This window comes from Bolinopsis microptera, chromosome 6 (assembly GCF_026151205.1).
Source record: "Bolinopsis microptera isolate Bmic1 chromosome 6, MBARI_Bmic_1.0, whole genome shotgun sequence".
NCBI lineage: Eukaryota > Metazoa > Ctenophora > Tentaculata > Lobata > Bolinopsidae > Bolinopsis > Bolinopsis microptera.
Genome location: NC_087077.1, coordinates 2,183,307 through 2,203,894, shown reverse-complemented (window position 1 = coordinate 2,203,894; position 20,588 = coordinate 2,183,307). Strand labels below are relative to the sequence as shown.

The following is a 20,588-nucleotide window of genomic DNA, read 5'->3' as shown; positions in this document are numbered from 1 at the left end:
AGTGTTGATAGTGCTGGTAGCAGTACTACTGATAACAGCTCAATAAACCTTTGTTTCAGTGTTGATAGTGCTGGTAGCAGTACTACTGATAACAGCTCAATAAACCTTTGTTTCAGTGTTGATAGTGCTGGTAGCAGTACTACTGATAACAGCTCAATAAACCTTTGTTTCAGTGTTGATAGTGCTGGTAGCAGTACTACTGATAACAGCTCAATAAACCTTTGTTTCAGTGTTGATAGTGCTGGTAGCAGTACTACTGATAACAGCTCAATAAACCTTTGTTTCAGTGCTGATAGTGCTGGTAGCAGTACTACTGATAACAGCTCAATAAACCTTTGTTTCAGTGTTGATAGTGCTGGTAGCAGTACTACTGATAACAGCTCAATAAACCTTTGTTTCAGTGTTGATAGTGCTGGTAGCAGTACTACTGATAACAGCTCAATAAACCTTTGTTTCAGTGTTGATAGTGCTGGTAGCAGTACTACTGATAACAGCTCAATAAACCTTTGTTTCAGTGTTGATAGTGCTGGTAGCAGTACTACTGATAACAGCTCAATAAACCTTTGTTTCAGTGCTGATAGTGCTGGTAGCAGTACTACTGATAACAGCTCAATAAACCTTTGTTTCAGTGCTGATAGTGCTGGTAGCAGTACTACTGATAACAGCTCAATAAACCTTTGTTTCAGTGTTGATAGTGCTGGTAGCAGTACTACTGATAACAGCTCAATAAACCTTTGTTTCAGTGTTGATAGTGCTGGTAGCAGTACTACTGATAACAGCTCAATAAACCTTTGTTTCAGTGTTGATAGTGCTGGTAGCAGTACTACTGATAACAGCGATAGCCCTTATTTGCTGGCACTTTCTCCGAAAAAGAGATAAGAAACCCCACGTCTTGTTATTGATAGCAGATGATCTCGGTTGGGCTGATGTGGGGTGGCATAGTTCAGGTACGATTAAAATGTTGTATAATTAGCAATAATTAGAAATAATTAGCAATAATTAGCAATAATTAGCAATCTTACTATATATAAAGCGAGACGATATATATATATATATATATTTATTTATCCGCACCATTTTACTGACACCACGGCATCAACTTTAACACGGGTTCCCGAAAAAACCGTACAAGATATAAAACTGAAACTTTTTTAACTGATTCAAATGCTTTAATGGCCTTCAAATCAGCATGAAAAAATCGAAAATCGGCCAAGGAATAAGAATTTTAGTACCCAAAATTTGGACCACCAAGTGGTGTCAAAAACGCGAATTAAATAGGTAATAATTATTTTTACTGTGTACTGGGAGACTTTAGGGTAGGAAACTGATCCGGCCACCAAAAAGCCTTGACACCAGTCTTAAAGGTTTGACGGTACGGGTTCCTGCTAGTAATTAGTAATAATTAGCATGTGTCAGTCTGACTCCTAAATTGTTGGTTCAGAACAAATAAGAGCTACAACCCTGCTTTAACCCGATTGATTTAACGATTATATAATTAATCGATTATCTAATTAATCAAATATCTAATTCACCCATCAACACAGACAACAATCCCAACCCCAGATATTTCAACTCCCTACTTGACGAGTCTGGCAAAAGACGGAATAATATTCACACACTTTTACTCGCAACCTATCTGTACGGCTTCTAGAGCAGCTTTATTTACAGGCAGGTAGTTGGTGCTTGATTTCAAACTTTTATCAAAATAAGAAGCATGATTTTGGGAATTGGGAAAAAATGGTTAAGTTAATATTAGGAAAATGTAATGATGCCGTAATCATGTCTAAATTAGTATATTATGTAAATTTTATTTGCTCTTTGTTGAAAATTTCTCTGGCACAGGTATCCCTTCAAATTGGGGTTACAGGGATCTCGTCCCATTTTGGCGGGGGCTCCAGGAAGTCTACCCCTTGATATTAAGTTACTCCCAGAGGTTAGTGGTTTTTACTGTTCGATAAGTTTATTCAATCGTAAAACAGGATGGAAATAATATCAGAAATTTATCGGCCAAAGTTGGGACTATCCAATTCCTATCCGATTGACAAATCAGTGGTCTATGGGTAAAATTACATTAAAAAGCACATTTAATGCTATTTATAGAACATCCACCAAATTTCACCTCCCTAAGTAATGTAACTCCTCCACTAATTACACTTAATTACCACTAATTACATTTAATTACCACTAATTACAGTTAATGAAGAAGGACGGATACAGGACCCACTTAGTGGGGAAGTGGCACCTGGGTTTTGAGACGATTCGACATACCCCCGTTATGCGGGGTTTCGATACCTTCACCGGCTTCTACAATGGCATGCAGGTATAAAATATTTCCTGGGAAATTAGACGTTGTTATTTTCGTAGGATTGTTGATTTCTTGGGCTAATAGAAATTTCCATCGTCTGCCTAATGCCGATAATCAATAAATAGTTAATATCGACTGGAATTGCCTACATTTCATACATAGTGTTTTTTCATACAACAGTGTTGCATGATTGATTCCTCGGAGCACTCACAAGTTTATTACTGACTGATTAAAAGATGTGCCCCGCAGGACTACTACACGCACACAACCTCCGGATTTGACACCGTTAACGGCACTGGCGGTTACGACATGAGACGCGACTACATCGACTCCGATGGTGTGCCACACATTGACAACATACTGTGGGGTGCCAAGGGTACATACAACTCTCACTTGTTCACTGATGAAGCTATTAAGTAGGTAATGTTGGGGTATTGCTGACAATTTGTGCTTTTTCAAATTTCCCATACGAACTGAATTTAAATTTTAATTTAGTAGTTTATTAACAAATATTGAACATGATCGCCATTAGAATGAATTAATGGATAAACATAACGATTGAATTAATGGAAAACATCTGGATCCTATCTAATAAGTATTGATAACATCTGGATCCTATCTAATAAGTATTGATGACAGAATTGTAGGATAGTTGAGGATCACGAGGCTAACTACGAAGACAAGCCACTGTTCCTAGTGATGTCCTATCCTAACCCTCACTCTCCTATACAAGTTCCTGAGGAGTTTATTCAGTTCCAGGAAAATGCGCACATTGAAAACTCAATCCGGTCAGTATTTTGTAGAAATTAGGCTCTGGGAATTAGGAAATAGGATGCGATTTATTTGAAATAATAAGAAATAGGATGCGATTTATTTGTTTGATTGGTCAGATTTGATGATCTTCATCAGAGTCTGTTAAAGTGTGATTATAATGTGAAATCAGGTTATTGATTTGTAATTAATTCTTTGCAGGAAGACATACGCTGGATTGGTTTACTCAATGGATTGCTCTGTCGCGAACATTACAGAAGCCTTGAAAGAAAATGATATGTTTGACGATACTGTTGTTCTCTTCATCAGCGATAATGGAGGTTTGTTCAAATGTCAGCTTCAAATCAAGATTAACTGAGCAGCCATTTAAATCTCTGATTAAAAAGCTAAATATAGGGCTAATTTCAGAGCTGGGCATGTCTTAAAATGAGTTACTGTAACAATGCACAATAGTAATCAGTAATATCATCAACTGATCTTTGGCCAATGGCCAAGGATCAGACGATGATACTAATGGCCTGCATTTCTCCAGGGAGTTTGACTGCGGTGGATCAGAATGTAGGCCCCCACCCTACCGGGTCATCTAACTATCCTCTCAGAGGGGACAAAGGGACTCTGTGGGAAGCAGGAAGCAGGGTTCCTGCATTTATATCCGGAAGAAATGTACAAAAAGGCAAGGTAAGCAATATCCCTAATTTATCAGACTGCTTCATTTTGTACATTTTAACATGACTTAGATCAACGATCACTGCGAGCTACCCCAGCTCAAACCTACCCTTTTTCGGTAAAATGATGTCTCGAAAGCAGCAACGAACAAGATCCAACATATTCATCATCGATTGATAACACTTCCAATAACTCCAGACGATAGACGCGATGGTGCATATAACAGATATATACCCGACACTGATAAGCTACCTCGACCTGGATATAGACTACATGTCACATGAGATGGATGGGTCTGATCAATCAAAGCTTATCAAAATGTTAGCATTTCTGTTCAGTATTATTGTAGCTCAATCTCACGATGTTTATTTTATCAATCATTTAAATAGTTTGAAGTTTACTGGGCGGCGTTCAGCCTGTCATTCCGCCTAATCTTTATTCTATGATTATGAACATAAATATAATAGCCTGGGGTCCCCAAGTAATTTGAAGTTTATTACGCAGACTGCACTGGGAGATCAGCTCTCCACGTCAATGGAACTAGATGCTGACTGAGATATAAACACTAGAAATTGATTGGTCTAATACTTAACATTTTCTTTGTGTTCAGGGAATCAGCGGAGACAGCACACGATTACTTTATCTACGATATAGATCCTGTGTACGAACAAGCGGCTATCAGATACGGGCAATGGAAGCTTATCCTTGGAGATCCAGCAGCAAGTGAGTTATATTCGCAAGTACTAGCGGTGTAAAATTTCCTTGCTTCGTGCTGCTCTAATACCAGTTTATGGTAATTTATTTTTCTGAAGCGCCATTTGACACACGACGTGGTGCCAATCCTACCCACCATTTCCGGTAGCTTTTATCAATAACCATCAAGGATCACAATTTAAACCATTAATACAGACGAAGTGGACGGCCGTTACCAAATATTAAAAAAAGACCAGTCATCGTATGAAGATGGAGGACTTCCCATGAAAGATTACGTTGAGAAAGTCTACCAACTGATCGGGATTTACAAGCAATCTTTAATAAATAACCCCATGTGTAAAAGTGTGGACTGTTTCTATCCAGAGGGAACGGCAGAAAAGGCAAGTAAACATTAACTCATATTATAAAATGGCCTGATCATTTTAAAAGTTTTAAGGAAGTGTAAAACGTATGATCGCATGACCAATGACGGACACGCTTGAAATGATCAGAATTTTCATTGTACATTTTCTTCTATCGTCTTTATTTTCTATTTAGTATTAATTTCCAAATAAAACCCCAACGTAAGTCCTAACAACCGTATCTACAGGTGAAATTGTTCGATCTAAGTGTGGATGAGTACGAGTACAACGATGTCGCCTCCAAACACCCAGAAACAGTAAGAAAACTCCTTGAAATCCTGGACAAAGAGATGTCCGAGATGATTCCTCCGGTTAACCTACTGGATAGAGGCGTCGCGGAAGCTAGTCCCAATCATTTTAACGGCACCTGGATGCCTTGGTTGAAGGAAGATTCATGAGCCTGAGAATGAACAAAGTCAGATCGTGCCCAATTCCGTACTCTTAGCTTAATGGAGAGTGTCCAGTTATCAATGAAAATCCTCAAACTGACTGCCAGTCAACCAGTGTATAACCGTGTCTAGTTTTGATGCACAAAATCTATCAGAAAGATGGTTCCCTTTTGTTTTTATTTGTATTTGCAAACTTTAAGTTGAGGCGTTCAAACCTCGAAGGACGATATATGATAGTTTAAAGATATTCTTGTTTTTACTTGACGTTACTGGTATTTATTTGGAAATTTGATTCACTGAAATGAAAGGAATCTAGGAGGTCGCAAGGGAGTCTTGTAATTGTCGATGATTGATGGATATGGTTAATGTAATTTTTAAACAAATAATTAGTCTTAATGCTTAATTTTTCCCGATTCAGGGCTTTTGAAACGGGATAAAAGTGAAATAATAAATATTGCACTGATAAAGTGCTTAGGGCAAATAAAACCGTGTATGGTTTCAGGTAAATTCCTCTTAGAAATCCTCACAATATCCCATATCAGTTATATCGCTGTCTTCTTCATCTTGTGATAAGTGAAACAACCATTTTGAAATAAAGCAATGTGAGACTTGTATAAAAACAGTCAACCTTTGTAATAAAATAAATTAATCACATACATTCTTTAAACAATTATCTTAATCATGCGTTGAAAAACTTTTCTTGACACTTGACAAAACTCTTGATCATCATATTCATAATCCGCCATATTTTAAACCTCGCTGCTTTTTTTTAAATCTATCAATATCGGGTTTAATAAGTATCATGCAATGTATTACAAACCAAATTTAATTTAAATGTTACGGTTCGCAAATTGATCATACCAACATCTCAATCTCGATAGTTCAATTTGAAATATGTAGCTAGTAGCCATGGGCAACGAAATTGCCTGCAATTCGCGTTAAAATTTCTTTATTGAAAATTGGCATGCAGTATTTAAAGGCGCAAAAGCGGTATTACACAAAATTTAGCTTACGAAAACAAACGGACACTTTACTACGAAAATAGACTAAAAAGCATAATCATAAGAGCTTATAACGGCCCCCTGCAGGGCCCTATACATAAATTTTCATAAACCCCAGCAATCAGTATCAATTCATTCGAAGAAAAAAAATCCAAGAGGTTTCAAACAACAAAATTCAAAGTCCAGTTCATATTTCGGCCGTTCCGACAACAGTTTCTTCGTAGAGTGAAGCATGAGGTTTGCTACTGGGCCTTTCAGGTGTTCTGATGATGGACCCAGGTACAATACTAGGGTTAACAGTGAAGATAAACCCTGGTTTAGCTGGAGTTGATGGTTGGGGTGCCTTTGCAGGGGTAGGAGTGTGCTCTGGAATAGCTGGTTCAGCTGAGGGTGGGGCTTCGGTAGTTTCAGAGACTGGTTCTAATTCGGGTGTTGGTTCATCCTTGGGTGTTTCTTCTGGCAAAACCGCTGGTTCCTCAGTGGGTGGATCAGCAGCACAGCAACTATCTTCCTCTTCAGGTGTATCGATTACTTCAGGTTCATTTACTACTTCTTCGGTTACTGCGGGTTCATCAACTATTTCAGCCTGTTCTGTTTCAGCTAGCTTCTCCTGACCTGCCTCTTCAACGATCTCCTCGCTGACTATTTCTTCGCTCTTCTCTCCCGCTGTAACTGTGATCTCTGATTCCTCTTCTGCAGCAGGAGGATCTTGCTGCGACTCAGCGGCCTTGTTCTGACTCCTGCGCTTGAGGGATTTCTAGCTCCGGCTCTGCCACTTGTGTTTCAGGAACTTCCGGCTCCAACTCGTAGTCAGCTCCTTCCTGGTCCTCGTCCAGAATCCCGGTGGGAGTGCTAGTGTGGGAGCGGTTGGGAGAGGAAGGAGTTGTGTCTGGAGACGAGACTGTGGAGATATCTTGGTAGCTGTCCACTTCCGAACAGGAGGGAACGTTGACAAAAGAGCTGCCGGATGAAGGTACGTTGATGAAGGAACTTCCAGACGAGCTTGCGGCGAGATTTTCGGGTTGGGTATCTGGTGTTTCAACCATCTCAAACTGCTGAATTTGATCTGATTGTGGGGAGTCAGCAGACTGATCTGACTCATTTTCTTGCGGTTCAGGTTCTTCAGTAGCCACATCAGCTTCTAAAGTTTCCGGTTGGGGTTCGTTATCTTCAAGATGAGTTTCTTCGACTTGAACAACTTCTTCCACAACTTCTTGCTCTGTCGACTGCTCTGCTACTTTTGGTTCTTCAACTGGTAACTCATCTTTACTCTCAGGTGATTCATCTTTCTCGATTCCTTCTGAGGTTTCAACACATTCGATCTGTGGTTCTGGAATTGGCTCCTGCGCTTCTGAAATTGGCTCCTGTGGTTCTGGAATTGGCTCCTGTGGTTCTGGAATTGGCTCCTGTGGTTCTGGAATTAGCTCCTGTGGTTCTGAAATTGGCTCCTGTGGTTCTGGAATTGGCTCCTGCGGTTCTGGAATTGGCTCCTGCTCTGGTTCGGTGGCTTCTTGCGCGGTCCCCGCGATATCATCTTCTGAATCTACATAGTCCTTTAATTCTTCTACTTCATCTTCATTTATCTCCAGCTCAGTTGCTGCCGCTTCTTCGGATGAAGGAGGCTTCTCTTGTTCTTCGGATTGGGTTGAGAGTGACTTTATATCTCCGATTAGACTGACAAGATTAAGTAGTGATTCCTCTGTTGACAGCAGTAATGAAAACTTGTTGTCCTGCAATAAATTAGAATTATTGAAAGATTTGTGGGGGCTAACTCTATGAATCATATGTGATGTTTAATGTTTTAATCTTAAACCGGTTTTAAGTCAACAAATTATAAATGTTGAAATAATTTACTCGTGAGGTTGCAGACTGTTTTAATATACCTTTTCTTTGAGATCTTGTTTAAGCTGACTGTTCTCGTCTTGGAAACTTGATAGATCTTGCTGATAGCCCAGAATCTTTTGGTCCAGTTCTGTTTTTAGTTTACTGTTCTCCTCTTCGATTGTTGCTATTCGCTGTTCCAAAGTAGTCTGAAGCGAGGATCTATATATAGGGTGAAAATCTAACTGTTCCGACTCTTGACAGTTAGAGATTTATAACTTTTTCTTGTCAAAATTTAGAAACAAATAGCAGTGCGGGCGTTGATTTTTTGATGCTGCAACTAATGACAGATAGCGACTTTTAAATAAAAAGACTGTACCTTGTTTTCGAGCTCCGTCTTCAGTTGACTGTTTAGTTGTTCCAAACTTAGAATACTCTTTTTTAGCTTCTCACTTTCAGCAATTGAGGTTGTCACCTGAGAGGAAAACAGTATCAAGTAAAGATTTCACATGGTTATGTTTTTCCTATAATATCCCGTGCAGCAATTCTGAGCTTGTAGCAATTAAAAAACACATGCACTTAAATTCCTAGGTAGGGTTTTTTTGGGTAAAATCTAGGGTTTTTTTGGGTAAAACTCTAAACCCACCAGCCCATCAAGCTTGGCAATAGATTCCTCAAACATTTTCCGTTCGTCCTGCCACACTCTGGTGGAATTTTGATGATCGGATAGCTCATTCTGAGCTTTCGTTTGGTTCTTGGTTACGTATTCGTTCATTTCTTTCATCTGAACATTGCACAAGTTATGTGCCCTTTGCACAAGTTATGTGCTTTTTGCACAAGTTATGTGCCCTTTGATCGTTTGTTTCAGCAGCTAACTAAGTTATGAGCACACAGAAGTGAAAACTCTCACATTGGAAGAATTGATTTGGAGGAGTTTAGAATCACGCTGTATTCACTCAGTGGCGTAACAAAGGGCCCACCAAAATCTTTAGGTGGCGCCAAAAAGACCTGACCATTTTTTAGGACAAGAACATTTTTGTAAGGGCGTCAAAAAATTTCAGCGGGGGGAAATGGTAAGGACTAATGTTACGCCACTGCATTCACTCATGAAGATAATCTCATTTAATCAACACTACTTGGTGCAATTACTGTGTAAATGTGTTTTAGTAATTACTGTACACACAGCAAAAGGTGCCCACGCTTTTTATCTACAAATTGATCCCAGATTTTCCGTGCTTAAGTGAATTATATAATTCACTGGAAATTATATTAACACGTACGCGAGCAGCGCGCTAATTGATCCTAAGACGCGAAATAGATCTCAATTTGACATGCGCGTCGTACAATTTCATTTTAAGAAGACCTTCTCCGGTTGCTCCTTCCCGGTGCCACCTATCGGATATCAAGTATGACAGATTTTCAACTGAACTGACAACTCTAGCTAGATTATTCTAGTCCAAAACGAATGAAAATTAACCACGGAACATACAGGGTGGCCAAGAAGTAACTACCCACACGCAACCCTTTAGTAACTCACGTTATTCGTATCAGAATTGCTTAAAAATTTCAGAGAATATAGATATGGGTCAAACTTAGATTTCCTGAAAATGTCGTAAAATGTCATCAATTACAGAGGGTGTGGCATGCCACTCCCTATTTTTCACCATAAAGTGAGAACGTTTTGAGTTAGGAACTCCAAAATTTCAGACACATTTGGTTTGATAATTGAAGTGCTTTCCTAAAATTTCAAGTTGGTTGTTCACAACTAAGCCGAGTTATGACCCTTTTCAGATCTTGCAGATACGTGATCTCGGCACTTAATCAGTGATTTCGTAACCCAATCAGTGATCTCATCGGGAGCTATTCACTAGCGGGCAACAATAAGCCTCATCAGGCGGTACCGAGCATGTATATTATTTACTAATTTATGTAATCTTAGTACAAATACACGGCATAGTTGCTGGCCCTGTTCTAAATTGTTCCGAAATTCGTCGTTTCGCTGAACATAGATAAGGCAGCTTCCCTCATAAGCTTAGTGTACAACACAATCTGAGCAATTTCCCCAGCTGTCATTTCCTCGCTGTCATGCAAAATATTCATACACTTAACCATGAAAATCACAAATCACATCAAAAGAACGAAACTCTGATACAATTCAAGTTGTGTACGAAAGCATTACCTGAAGTTTACATTGCTCCTTCATTACATTTAGCTGATTCTGACATTGTTGTTGATATGATACCAATTGTGCGTTGTGTGCTTTATCCTTCTCGATACTTTGTGTTTCTAGCTGTGAACAGAACCAGTATGTTATTTTAGATGTAACAACATTAACATGACAGTGGCAATGTTGGTACATGCACGTGTCACGTATGAAATAAAATTAGGAATAATCGCACAAAGTTGTTGATTTTACACTTAGCAACATCAGCACTTTGCTTTACACAAAATGAAAATATCGACTTGAAAATTTGTTTAAATTAAAATCATCACAATCAACAATAATATGTGAAATTGTAGTCAAAGAATCTAAAATTAAAGACTAAAATGTAATTACTAAGTTTAATAAAATGTAATTACTAAGTTTAATAAAATGTAATTACTAAGTTTAATAAAATGTAATTACTAAGTTAACTAAAATGTAATTATTAAGTTTACCTCTCTAACCCTATCAGACAGGGATTTAACAGATTTGTTACTGCCATTATATTTAGTGGTCATATCGTCGAGCGCTATTTCTTTAGAATCCACTTCAGATTGTAGAGTAGAAATCTTCTCAAACATTAACATCAACTGAGTATTTGCCTCCTGAAAAAAATAACACGTCAGCAAACCATAAAAATAAAGAAACCAACACAAAATTGGCTTTAAATTTTAAATCAGCCCCGTGAAAAACACAGCAAACTCATCTCACAAACCTTGATTTGAGATATCCATAACGAAGCCACATAACAAAGTGAAAGGAGTACAGTAACACATTATAAAGGAGTACAGTAACACATTATAAAATAGTGGATGTAACATTATACACGGTGAGTGCCACTCTTACATGAGATGATGTGTGCTCACTGTTAACTAACTGTATGGTGTTCATTGGTGCGGATACTGATATCAACTACTGACCAACTAGTGGGATGAATGTTGAATATTCTTTAAAGGATGAGGGGACCTTAGAAAAAGTTTTTTTCTCGTGCAAATCATATTATTACATTAATCGTAAAAACCACTTTAGTGAAATCCGCAAAGTTGTATTTCATTCGCGCGCCGAGATATCCAGCCAAAACAATTTGAACCTGTGACGTCAATTATGTGAGTTGCTCTGATCCGCGCATATAGAAATACAGGTAAAATGAGCGTGCGGGCTGACTAAATTACTAATTAAGAATACATAAACAATTTACAATACTAACAAGCCTATAACCAATGGAGAGGAGACTTTTTATGACCGGTTGAAAAAAGAATTATCACCCTACGATAACCATGAGCCGAGATACACCTGAAATAAGATTGAAGTCACACAGAAAGGCATGTAAATTATGTATATTTATAGCTCCCAACCTAGCACCTAGCAACTCCCTGTATCGTACCACAGTTGATATATCAACATGTCATATCAACACAACACGGTCCTAATAAAAACGGATCGGGTAGGTATGAAATGCACGTCTTCATTCCAGTTGGACAAGCACCAAGCACCAAGCTTTTAAGTTCTAACTCACTATGTGACACTATTTATAACGTAAGCAAGATTTGCAACCAAGCAATATTATACCAAGCATAGCAGACGAACACATCCACATTCGTTACGCTTTACACTCAAGTCACAGCAAACTAAAACGGTAAATTATAAATGAGTGTACAACTAAAGGCCGGTACACGCGCAGTGCCAAACCGCACGTGCGCACTCAGATAGGACTAGAGGCGCCAAGGGCCAGCTAGTAAAATGTATTCTACTACATCATACATTCAATCGATTTTTAGATCTTCTGTTGCGGCGCTTTCATATTGCTGTTCGACAATCGGGGTTGCGAAGGAACTGACCGAAAGAGAGTCAGTCAACTGCATTACAGACATTCATAGATTCAAAGCGTCAATTTGCGACGAGTCTGTTTTAGAACTCATCGCATATTCTGTGAATCGGAAGGAGTTCCCGGAAAAGGATGATGTTGAGAAAAGGAACAGGCTATACCGTTTCGCTGCTTACAGAACATTCTTTGGGATACTGGAGCTGAACGGACTGGGTAAAGGACGGCGCTTCAGACTACCACAGTGTGTGGTGAGAGTTATCCGCAGAATGTACCCCAGCAAGTCAGGCAAATATGTCGGATTTAAATCACTAAACGAACAAGTTTCGGAAAAGCTAAACATATATTAAGTGGGTCGGTCAACATATCTTCTATTTCATATGTAGTGCTCTGCCAATTGCAACACTTGATTTGATTGTGCTCTGCCGATTGCAACACTTGATTTTATATTGTTCGTCGCACATTTCATATGAAAATACATTCCTTTATTCTTGTATAAAGAAATATGCCGATTTTTAATTGTGTCCATATCGGGTTTCAAACAAGTCAAAACAAAATAGCAGTTTGTGGTTTAGTTAGCGGATGCTACTTATCTTCGAGCGTGCTAAATCACTCTACAGTCGATGTTCGAGATTGTTCTAAAAGAGCCCCCGACAGTTGAAACCTAATTCAATCGATGTATTTTCGAACGCTGATTCCGAATCACCCCCCATGACATAGGGTTAAAATGCTCCCCTGACGGGATATTGGCGAAAAACTGTCTCGATCACGTGATATGACCGTATAAGGAAGTTAGTCTAATTTCTCGTTAGGGTTAGGGTTTCAGCATATGCTTTTGTTAAGGATTGGGTTAGGGTTAGGGTTGGGATCAGATTAAAGGGTTATGGTTTCGAATAGTCGTTCAGAACCAGCTAGAGAACGGGTTGAAAAAGTCACGTGACAGTCGAGTGTAGAGTGATTAATCATCATCCACTTATCTTAGCTATTTATAAATAGAAATACCTACTACAACTACAAGAAAGCCTTTCTGAGTTACATTTAACTATTAAAGAGAATTATTCGTAACTTAGACTAATTCAGTGCAACCAAAGATACCGCTCTCGCAAACGTCAAAGGTAACACGACGTAAGTAAAACAGAACAGGACAAAATGTTGACACGAGCGAAGGGTGTGCGCGCACGCACGTTGGTCTTACACATAATTGACGTCACAGCCCAAAATTGCTATCAGCCAATAGGAGCGCGGCGTGATATTGCACGAATTATCGATTTCACAGTCCGGCGTATTTTTTGATTCTACACACTTTCACAGGACTTAAACGCGAATATTTGAAAGTAAATTCTAAGGTCCCCTCATCCTTTAATACGATACAAAGTGTGACATGTTGATTCAACACGATGTGATTCAACTATTCAACTCCAATGTTTCAAAAGTTATTAATTTTGACTTTGAAAATCAACTCCCACATGAAAATTTGCCATTTGAACAGGGTTTATAATCTATTTCATCTATTTCATCAAGCCTATCCTGTATGTGCGAACAGTATTTTTGGTGATTCAGTAGTCATGGACGCAGGACTTTAAGATCAATCTACAATTTATAAATTTGAATTTTTGATTAGAAAAGGGACTACTAAGGTAAATTTATCTGCACCGCTTTGTTGGCCAGTATCAACTCCATTTTTTGGACTTTGGTCGCTTATACGGCCTAAGCGGTATACAAATAAAGCGTTATTATTATTATTATTATTATAATTAAGCAGAGCAATGATTGAAATAAATTTTCGTGCACATACAGAATGAATGGTTAATAATTTAATATATATGTAGACCAAGCTCTGTGCACGGGATGCTTCCTGGAAGAATCCAGTTCTTTTAGCGGGGCACCCTACCTAAAGCCAAATTGAGATATAATAATCATATTCCTAGAGAAATAATCAGAAATCGAATACCAATCAAATAATATGATATATATGAGTAGTAACCATATTTACTATGCAAAATGCCCCAACCACATAGTGTAAATTTATATAGAATTCAAATTCCATATCATCATTAAACCTCAATACCTAGTCAATATAATAGCCCAAGCAAAATTAAATAACTTCTTATATACCTTACTGTCATACTACAAATTAATTAAACATTTGAAATCTGTTGACCAGAGAATAAATTTCTAAGCCTAATGCAAGTGAAATAATTTAGATGCAATAATGAATGCCTAATGTGAGTATCATTTGTCAATGTCCTTGTAAAAAAGTCTGTACAAGAGATATGAGTAACTAATATAGAAGAAAAAACAGGAAGTTGTCGTCTGTTGTAAAATAAATAAAATATCTAGAATATAAATTAGAATATAAAATAACATTCAGTCAATGTGTCGTCAATAAACTGTACAATTATCAAATGTTAAAACTGGGTGATACAGTCACCAAAAAAAATACTAAGTATGATAAGTTAATAAATTAAATGTGGTCTATAAAACTACCACTAAGTATAATAGGTCAATAAATTAAAAGTGGTTTATAAAACTACCACTGTGGGAACCCCTTCTCCAGTTAAAACATGTCAGTCATGTGCAAAATCAATCAGAATGGTAAGGTGGTAAAAAAGGGAATATCTTTTCGATACATCAATTATATATGCCTCAGATTTAAAAGAATTAGAAGTTACTTAGTTATCGGCGACTATGATTGCAGTGTAAAATTTGTCATATGAATTGTCGACGGTATAATTAGGGTCTGTTGTTATAGATGATAGTAGCTGTTTCTTATACGAATCACTAAAGCTTTTAACATCGGGCAGATTTCGTAGATCTGTTGGAACATTATTCCAACATTTTGCCCCCAAGTATTGAAAGTTTTTATGTGATGTTGATCTATTGACATAAAGGTTGCAGCTTTCGCCGCTCCTACTACCTCCTGATATGTAACTAAATTTGTTCATAAAGTTTGTAGGACAATTGTCATGGATGATTCTAAACATATAATTTGACAGATGGAGTTGTCGTCTAAGATGGAGTGGTAACCATTTCATGTCTCTATAAACATTAAGGCTGCTCTCTGTTTTTGGAACATTGAGAGCTATTTTGGCTACCTTTTTGTACAGAGTGTCAAGTTCAGCAAGTTTTGTCTTGCCAGCTCTACAATAGATCGTGTCTAAATAATCGAATTGTGGCAACATGAGTGCATTGGCAAACATTTTCCTATATTTAATGGGTAGCAGTGCTTTACTTCTATACATGGCACCAATTCTCTTCATGACCTTCCTAATAATATAATCTACATGGCTTTTGAAGTTTAATTTACTATCTAGAATGAGGCCAAGATATTTTGTCTCTTTGCACTCCTTGATTGTGAAAGTTACCTCATTACAATCAATGGTTATTTCATCATGTTGGTCAACAGAATCAAACAATAGGAATTCAGTCTTCTTTTCATTGAGTGATAATTTATTAACACTGAGCCATTTAAAGATTGTCATAAGTTCTATTTTCATGTTTATAAATGTGCTTCTGCAGGTTTGATCAAAGAATAGTGCACCATCATCTGCAAATAGAAAGGGCTTAGATAGGTTACAGGCATAAATGATGTCATTTATGAAGATACTAAATAATATAGGCCCAATGATGCTTCCTTGTGGTACACCACTCAGAACTTCTAAAAATGAGCTTAGATTGCCATTGATCCTAGTGCATTGATATCTACAAGATAAGAAGTTCTTAAACCAGGTTAAAGCAATGCCACCAATTCCATAATATGCCAATTTTTGAAGCAATATTTCATGATTCACTGTGTCAAAGGCCTTCTTAAGATCAAGAAAGATGATTCCTGGTTTATAAGACTTAGATTTACTCATATATATTTCGTCCATCAGATCGTACATCAGATAAGTTGTGGAGTGATTTTTCCGAAAGCCATATTGATGCCGGATGAAAAGTTTGTTCTCTTCCATGTAATCAGTGAGTTGCTTGCCGACAAAGTATTCTATAAGTTTTCCTACAAGTGGAAGGATGGATATTGGCCTGTAATTATTAGGATCATCTTTCATTCCTGCCTTATGGATGGGAGTTACTCTAGCTTTTTTACAAAGGGTTGGTACAACACCTGTATTAAGGCTCAGATTGACAATGTGGGTCAGTGGCTCAACTATGTGTGGTACAGCTTGCTTAAGTAAAAATAGAGGCACATTGTCATATGAGGCCTTGTCATTCTTGAGCGTTTCGACATACATTAGGATATCAGTTTCATTTATTTCTTGGAATCTATCAAATGAGATATTAGAAGTTCTAGGAGGTAAAAAATCAGTAAAACTAACTCTTTCAATATTGGGGGCCTGATTTTGTAATCTTGATCCAACATTTGCAAAATGAAAGTTAAATAGCTCAGGATCATTCTCATTGATAGTTTGACAATTAGTTGTACCAGGGGTCATATTTGATGCCAGTTTGATAGTTTTCCATATCCCTTTAAGATCATTCTTGGCACTTTTAACTTGTAGATCATCGATTACATTAGCCTTTTTGCAGGTTTTAGCTAATTTATTTCTAATATTTCTCTGAATCTTGTAGCAATCCCAGGCCTCATTACACTTTATACATTTGCTACATGTACCACATTTATTGCAATTTCCATTGTCTCTCTTATCCTTCTTTTTACGGAATTTCTTTAGAAGAAAATGTGTATGATTAATGGCATTTAAAAGTTCAGTAGAAGGTTTATGTATGAACTTTTCATGCCTTTCTATGGTCTTGCAAGGGAAGAAGGTTGCATATGCCTGTTTAATATGATGACAAAGGCCAGCAGTGATAGCTTCAACATCTGTACTTTCCAATAGTGGACTGTAATCAGAACAGGTATCTAGATAGTCTAAGAATTGTTTAACATTACGTTTACAATGATTTCTAATTTCAACCTTTTCAAATTTAGGAGCTATAGGTACTTTACAATCTATCTCACACATAATAGCTTGATGATCTCCAATACGTTCATCAAGAACAGAAGATTGGACAAAATCTGCATAACAGTTAGTGAATATTACATCAATAGTAGTCTGGGTAACATTGTCTCCACGTTTAGCAACTCTAGTTATCCCTTGAATGGTTTGAACTAGATTGTAACATCTCAAGGTCATATCTAATTTTTTGTACTGGGTGGATGAGATATTATTCTGGTCAATGTTTATATCCCCAATCCAGATAACCTTTTTCCCATTCAATTTTTTCATGCAAAAATGAATGTATTCAATAAAGTTATCAACACTGCAATAATTTCCAGAGCGATAGAAGCAGCAAACATTGATCTTGCTATTCTTAAGCTTCACCCATAATGCTTCAATGTTATCAAGCTTACTATCCATAACTAATTCTGTGTAAGCTAGTTTTTTGTTTATCATTAAGCCACAACCACCCCTAGAACTGTTTGGCCTGTCGCATCGCATAAGGTTGAAGGAGGAAGGAATATTTATGGTGTCTGTGTCAGACGGAGCACATGTATAGTGTATATTGTACACTTGTAAGTTTTTACGGAATTTCAGGAATTTTAATTAAAAACATTACATTGTGTAATAAGAGTTTGTTAAACCATCATGTGTATAATTTACGAATAATTTCAATTGTGTATAATATGAAATTAATTAACTTTAACTAATTAAGTTGCACACTGAAACTAAGTTATACTCACTTTAATCATGACTTTACTGGGAGGAGCAGACTTCTCAGAAGCGGAACTGGCAGTACGTGTTCTATTCATGTTATCAGCGGGAGTAGCTCTAATCATCTGCTGATCTCTTTTGTACTGTTTCTCGTATGCTGCTACTTGGAGAGCAGCGAATGACATCAACTACTGCAGGTGGTTTTGGGTGTTGTGTGTTGTGTTTTGTGCTTTGTTGAAATACTGGGAACTTTAAACTAATATTTGTATCTAATCTTTGAGTGTTTAGAATAAGAAGTGTCAAAATATTGATTTTACCGAAATTTACTGATTTGTAAATATTGGAACGCAATTTTTAGGCTGAAAACACAAATGAGTTAAACATATCAATGAAATGAAATGAGGTATTTATATCCCACTCATATGATTAACGAACAATACAAAGAAGGTGGTCAACCATGTCAGAGCGGCTGACTGTGAGTGATGTGAGCAAATGTGTAAAAGTGAACAAAAGTATAAATAATTATAATTGGTAATATACTCAATGATGGAAGTATAGTGTATTGGCTATGCCCCGCTTACTAGTTTAGCTCTTTCTAGTCCCCTGCTACACGGCATGTAAACAGGGATTGGCTAGTTAGAGGCGGTCCGTGTAGGCCTTACACTGTGCTTTCAGCAATACTCATAAGGCTAAGACTAAATTAAAACATTTTTTATTGTAAACCACACTAAACTAAAAAGAAGCAGAAACCATACAATACATGACAAAGAAAATATAAATTACTGAAAACTCACATAAATAATCCTTGTGTATGTTATGAAATAATACATCATCATTGCAAGATAATTTCATAATATTATAGTAGATACTCATTCTTGGGCTTATTGGTATTAAAAGGTCGATTTAATGAATAATGTAGACGAATACCGGGGGACCAAATTAGTTTACGATAAATATATGCTGTCGTAAATTATGACTCAAAATATAACATTATTTTACATTATGCGGTATTATATAATATATGTATATGGCGAAGAGTTATTACAGTGTTGTATGTATCGTTTCAATAGGATAAAATTGAATTAATATTCATACAGATGTGGATTGTGGATAATTGATACTTGGCAAATATTTACATGAACTATTTATGATTTGGGGAATTAAATGAATTCTGTAAGTAGTAATCATGTAAGTAAGTTCATGTACACAGGTACAATACTGGAAGTCAGGATTGTTATATTACGACAGGAAATTATTATTTGCTGTGTGATTGATACAACATTGTTTCATGAAATAGATACCCCATTATATATGAAGCTAAAATGAATAGAATAATAATGGATATAATGCACTAATGAATAGATCCTGCCAGGTTTTTAAAAAAGAAATCTATTAGTGATAGTTTTTGGATATGTTTCGATTGTCTTTGGTACATAACTACCTTACATTAAGCAATGTCACGATTCTGTGACACATGGTCTTGTTGCCAACAAATCAAAACTGTCAGTATTGTAATTGCGATCATTGTTGTTGCCTGGGACATAAATCATGGCTCTCAACACTTATTCGTTCATTTTTATTTAGTTAAATATAATTAAGTCATTAACATTTTCAGTTAAAGTACCAAATACCAATGATTATTGTTTTGAATAAAATTTGCACAAGATTTCTAAGATGGACTGGACTACTTATACTCAATGTTTAGAACGATTACCAATAATCAAAGCACAATAACTCATGGGAACATTTAAAAAATTGATACAAATAATCTAACACTCTGACGAAACATTTTATTAAATTGATAGCACTATCGAGGCTAAAGAATGATTTTTTGTGAAAGGCTAGGGAGTCGATACACATTACACAGCCACAAATTATTTGTTTAAGTGAGATTCAAAATTTTGGAATGAAGGAAATATTATATACTCATACAAACTCATACAATTACAGTATTAAATTTTAAAGTGAGAAAATTTTGGGTATGGTTTGCACCATGTTGATAATTACTTAAGGTAAACTGAACAAACTTTTAATTTGGGTTAACAATGATGATCAAAATCGAACACCTAACTGATAAAACATTGAGCAGAAACACTCTAATCAGCAATAATTCAATACATCTAGAACTGCACAATTTTCCACGAAATTCGCCCTGGTGTCATATTACTTCTGTTCATACTTCATATCATCAAAGAATATTATGGTGCGATCTGAAACTAAGTGTATGTGACCCATAATGGGATATTGAACCTGATTTTATTATCAATAATTTCTGCATCCAAAAGTACAAATAAACAAATACAAATAAATACCAGTTTTTAATCGACCCATAAAGACACATCCTGAATAAGTGTTCTAGGGGCATGAACCAAGATTTATGATATTATCAAATACTAGAAAGCCTGTGGTAACAGGGATGAAGCTAGTAGTATTCTTTTAAAAAAAGTTTTAATCGCATCAAAAAATATCCATCCCAACCAAAGATACAGCTGATTTAAATGTTAAACACAACGTAATTAATAATTACCACAAAACCGATCAAATTGCCGTTCCAACAATCTTGGCACGTGCACATGTGCGTTCAACACCGTTGTGCAACCTTTTGATGTTTACCTAACTTCCTATTTCTCATCCTATTTGCACGTGGGTGGTCATACATACAAACGACAAACAAACATAATCTTTTGAATTATAATAAAGATCAATCGTACCACTGTCATGTTGTTCTTTTTTTAAACGAAATTTTCTAAATCAGTTTATCATTATTAAATCTAAAATAGCTTAAAATATATAAATAGTATGAAAAGTTTAAAACAATTTTTGAAACCATAAAATAAATTGATG

The 20,588-nt window shown here is 36.6% G+C and overlaps 3 protein-coding genes across 7 annotated transcripts in view; 2 read left to right on the top strand and 1 right to left on the bottom strand.

The window, feature by feature from the left end:
• The window catches only part of LOC134817615 (arylsulfatase B-like), a 24,522-nt gene extending 18,137 nt beyond the window's left edge, over positions 1-6,385 (top strand). For both annotated transcript variants that reach the window (XM_063826843.1, XM_063826842.1), the window contains 12 exons: positions 801-947; positions 1,564-1,672; positions 1,843-1,933; positions 2,195-2,320; positions 2,555-2,721; positions 2,953-3,093; positions 3,278-3,396; positions 3,609-3,754; positions 3,941-4,062; positions 4,353-4,465; positions 4,652-4,836; positions 5,046-6,385. In XM_063826843.1, coding sequence (XP_063682913.1) covers positions 801-947; positions 1,564-1,672; positions 1,843-1,933; positions 2,195-2,320; positions 2,555-2,721; positions 2,953-3,093; positions 3,278-3,396; positions 3,609-3,754; positions 3,941-4,062; positions 4,353-4,465; positions 4,652-4,836; positions 5,046-5,255 — 1,676 coding nt within the window. In that variant the 3' untranslated portion in view covers positions 5,256-6,385. The remainder of the gene's footprint in view (positions 1-800; positions 948-1,563; positions 1,673-1,842; positions 1,934-2,194; positions 2,321-2,554; positions 2,722-2,952; positions 3,094-3,277; positions 3,397-3,608; positions 3,755-3,940; positions 4,063-4,352; positions 4,466-4,651; positions 4,837-5,045) is intronic.
• The window catches only part of LOC134817617 (proliferating cell nuclear antigen-like), a 93,722-nt gene that overhangs the window by 5,970 nt on the left and 67,164 nt on the right, over positions 1-20,588 (top strand). The window lies entirely within an intron of this gene.
• Positions 5,832-20,588, bottom strand: LOC134817616 (cardiomyopathy-associated protein 5-like). Of its 4 annotated transcripts, none has more exons than XM_063826844.1 (7): positions 17,774-20,588; positions 10,727-10,876; positions 10,248-10,358; positions 8,715-8,852; positions 8,448-8,543; positions 8,131-8,277; positions 5,832-7,977 (listed from the first exon to the last, which is right to left on the bottom strand). In XM_063826844.1, exons 1-7 carry the CDS (start codon positions 17,927-17,929, stop codon positions 6,967-6,969), a joined length of 1,809 nt encoding a protein of 602 aa, XP_063682914.1. In that variant the 5' UTR covers positions 17,930-20,588; the 3' UTR covers positions 5,832-6,966. The 4 variants fall into 4 exon arrangements, with proteins under 4 accessions (XP_063682914.1, XP_063682916.1, XP_063682915.1 ...); XM_063826846.1 differs by lacking the exon at positions 17,774-20,588 and adding an exon at positions 10,987-11,068; XM_063826845.1 differs by lacking the exon at positions 8,715-8,852.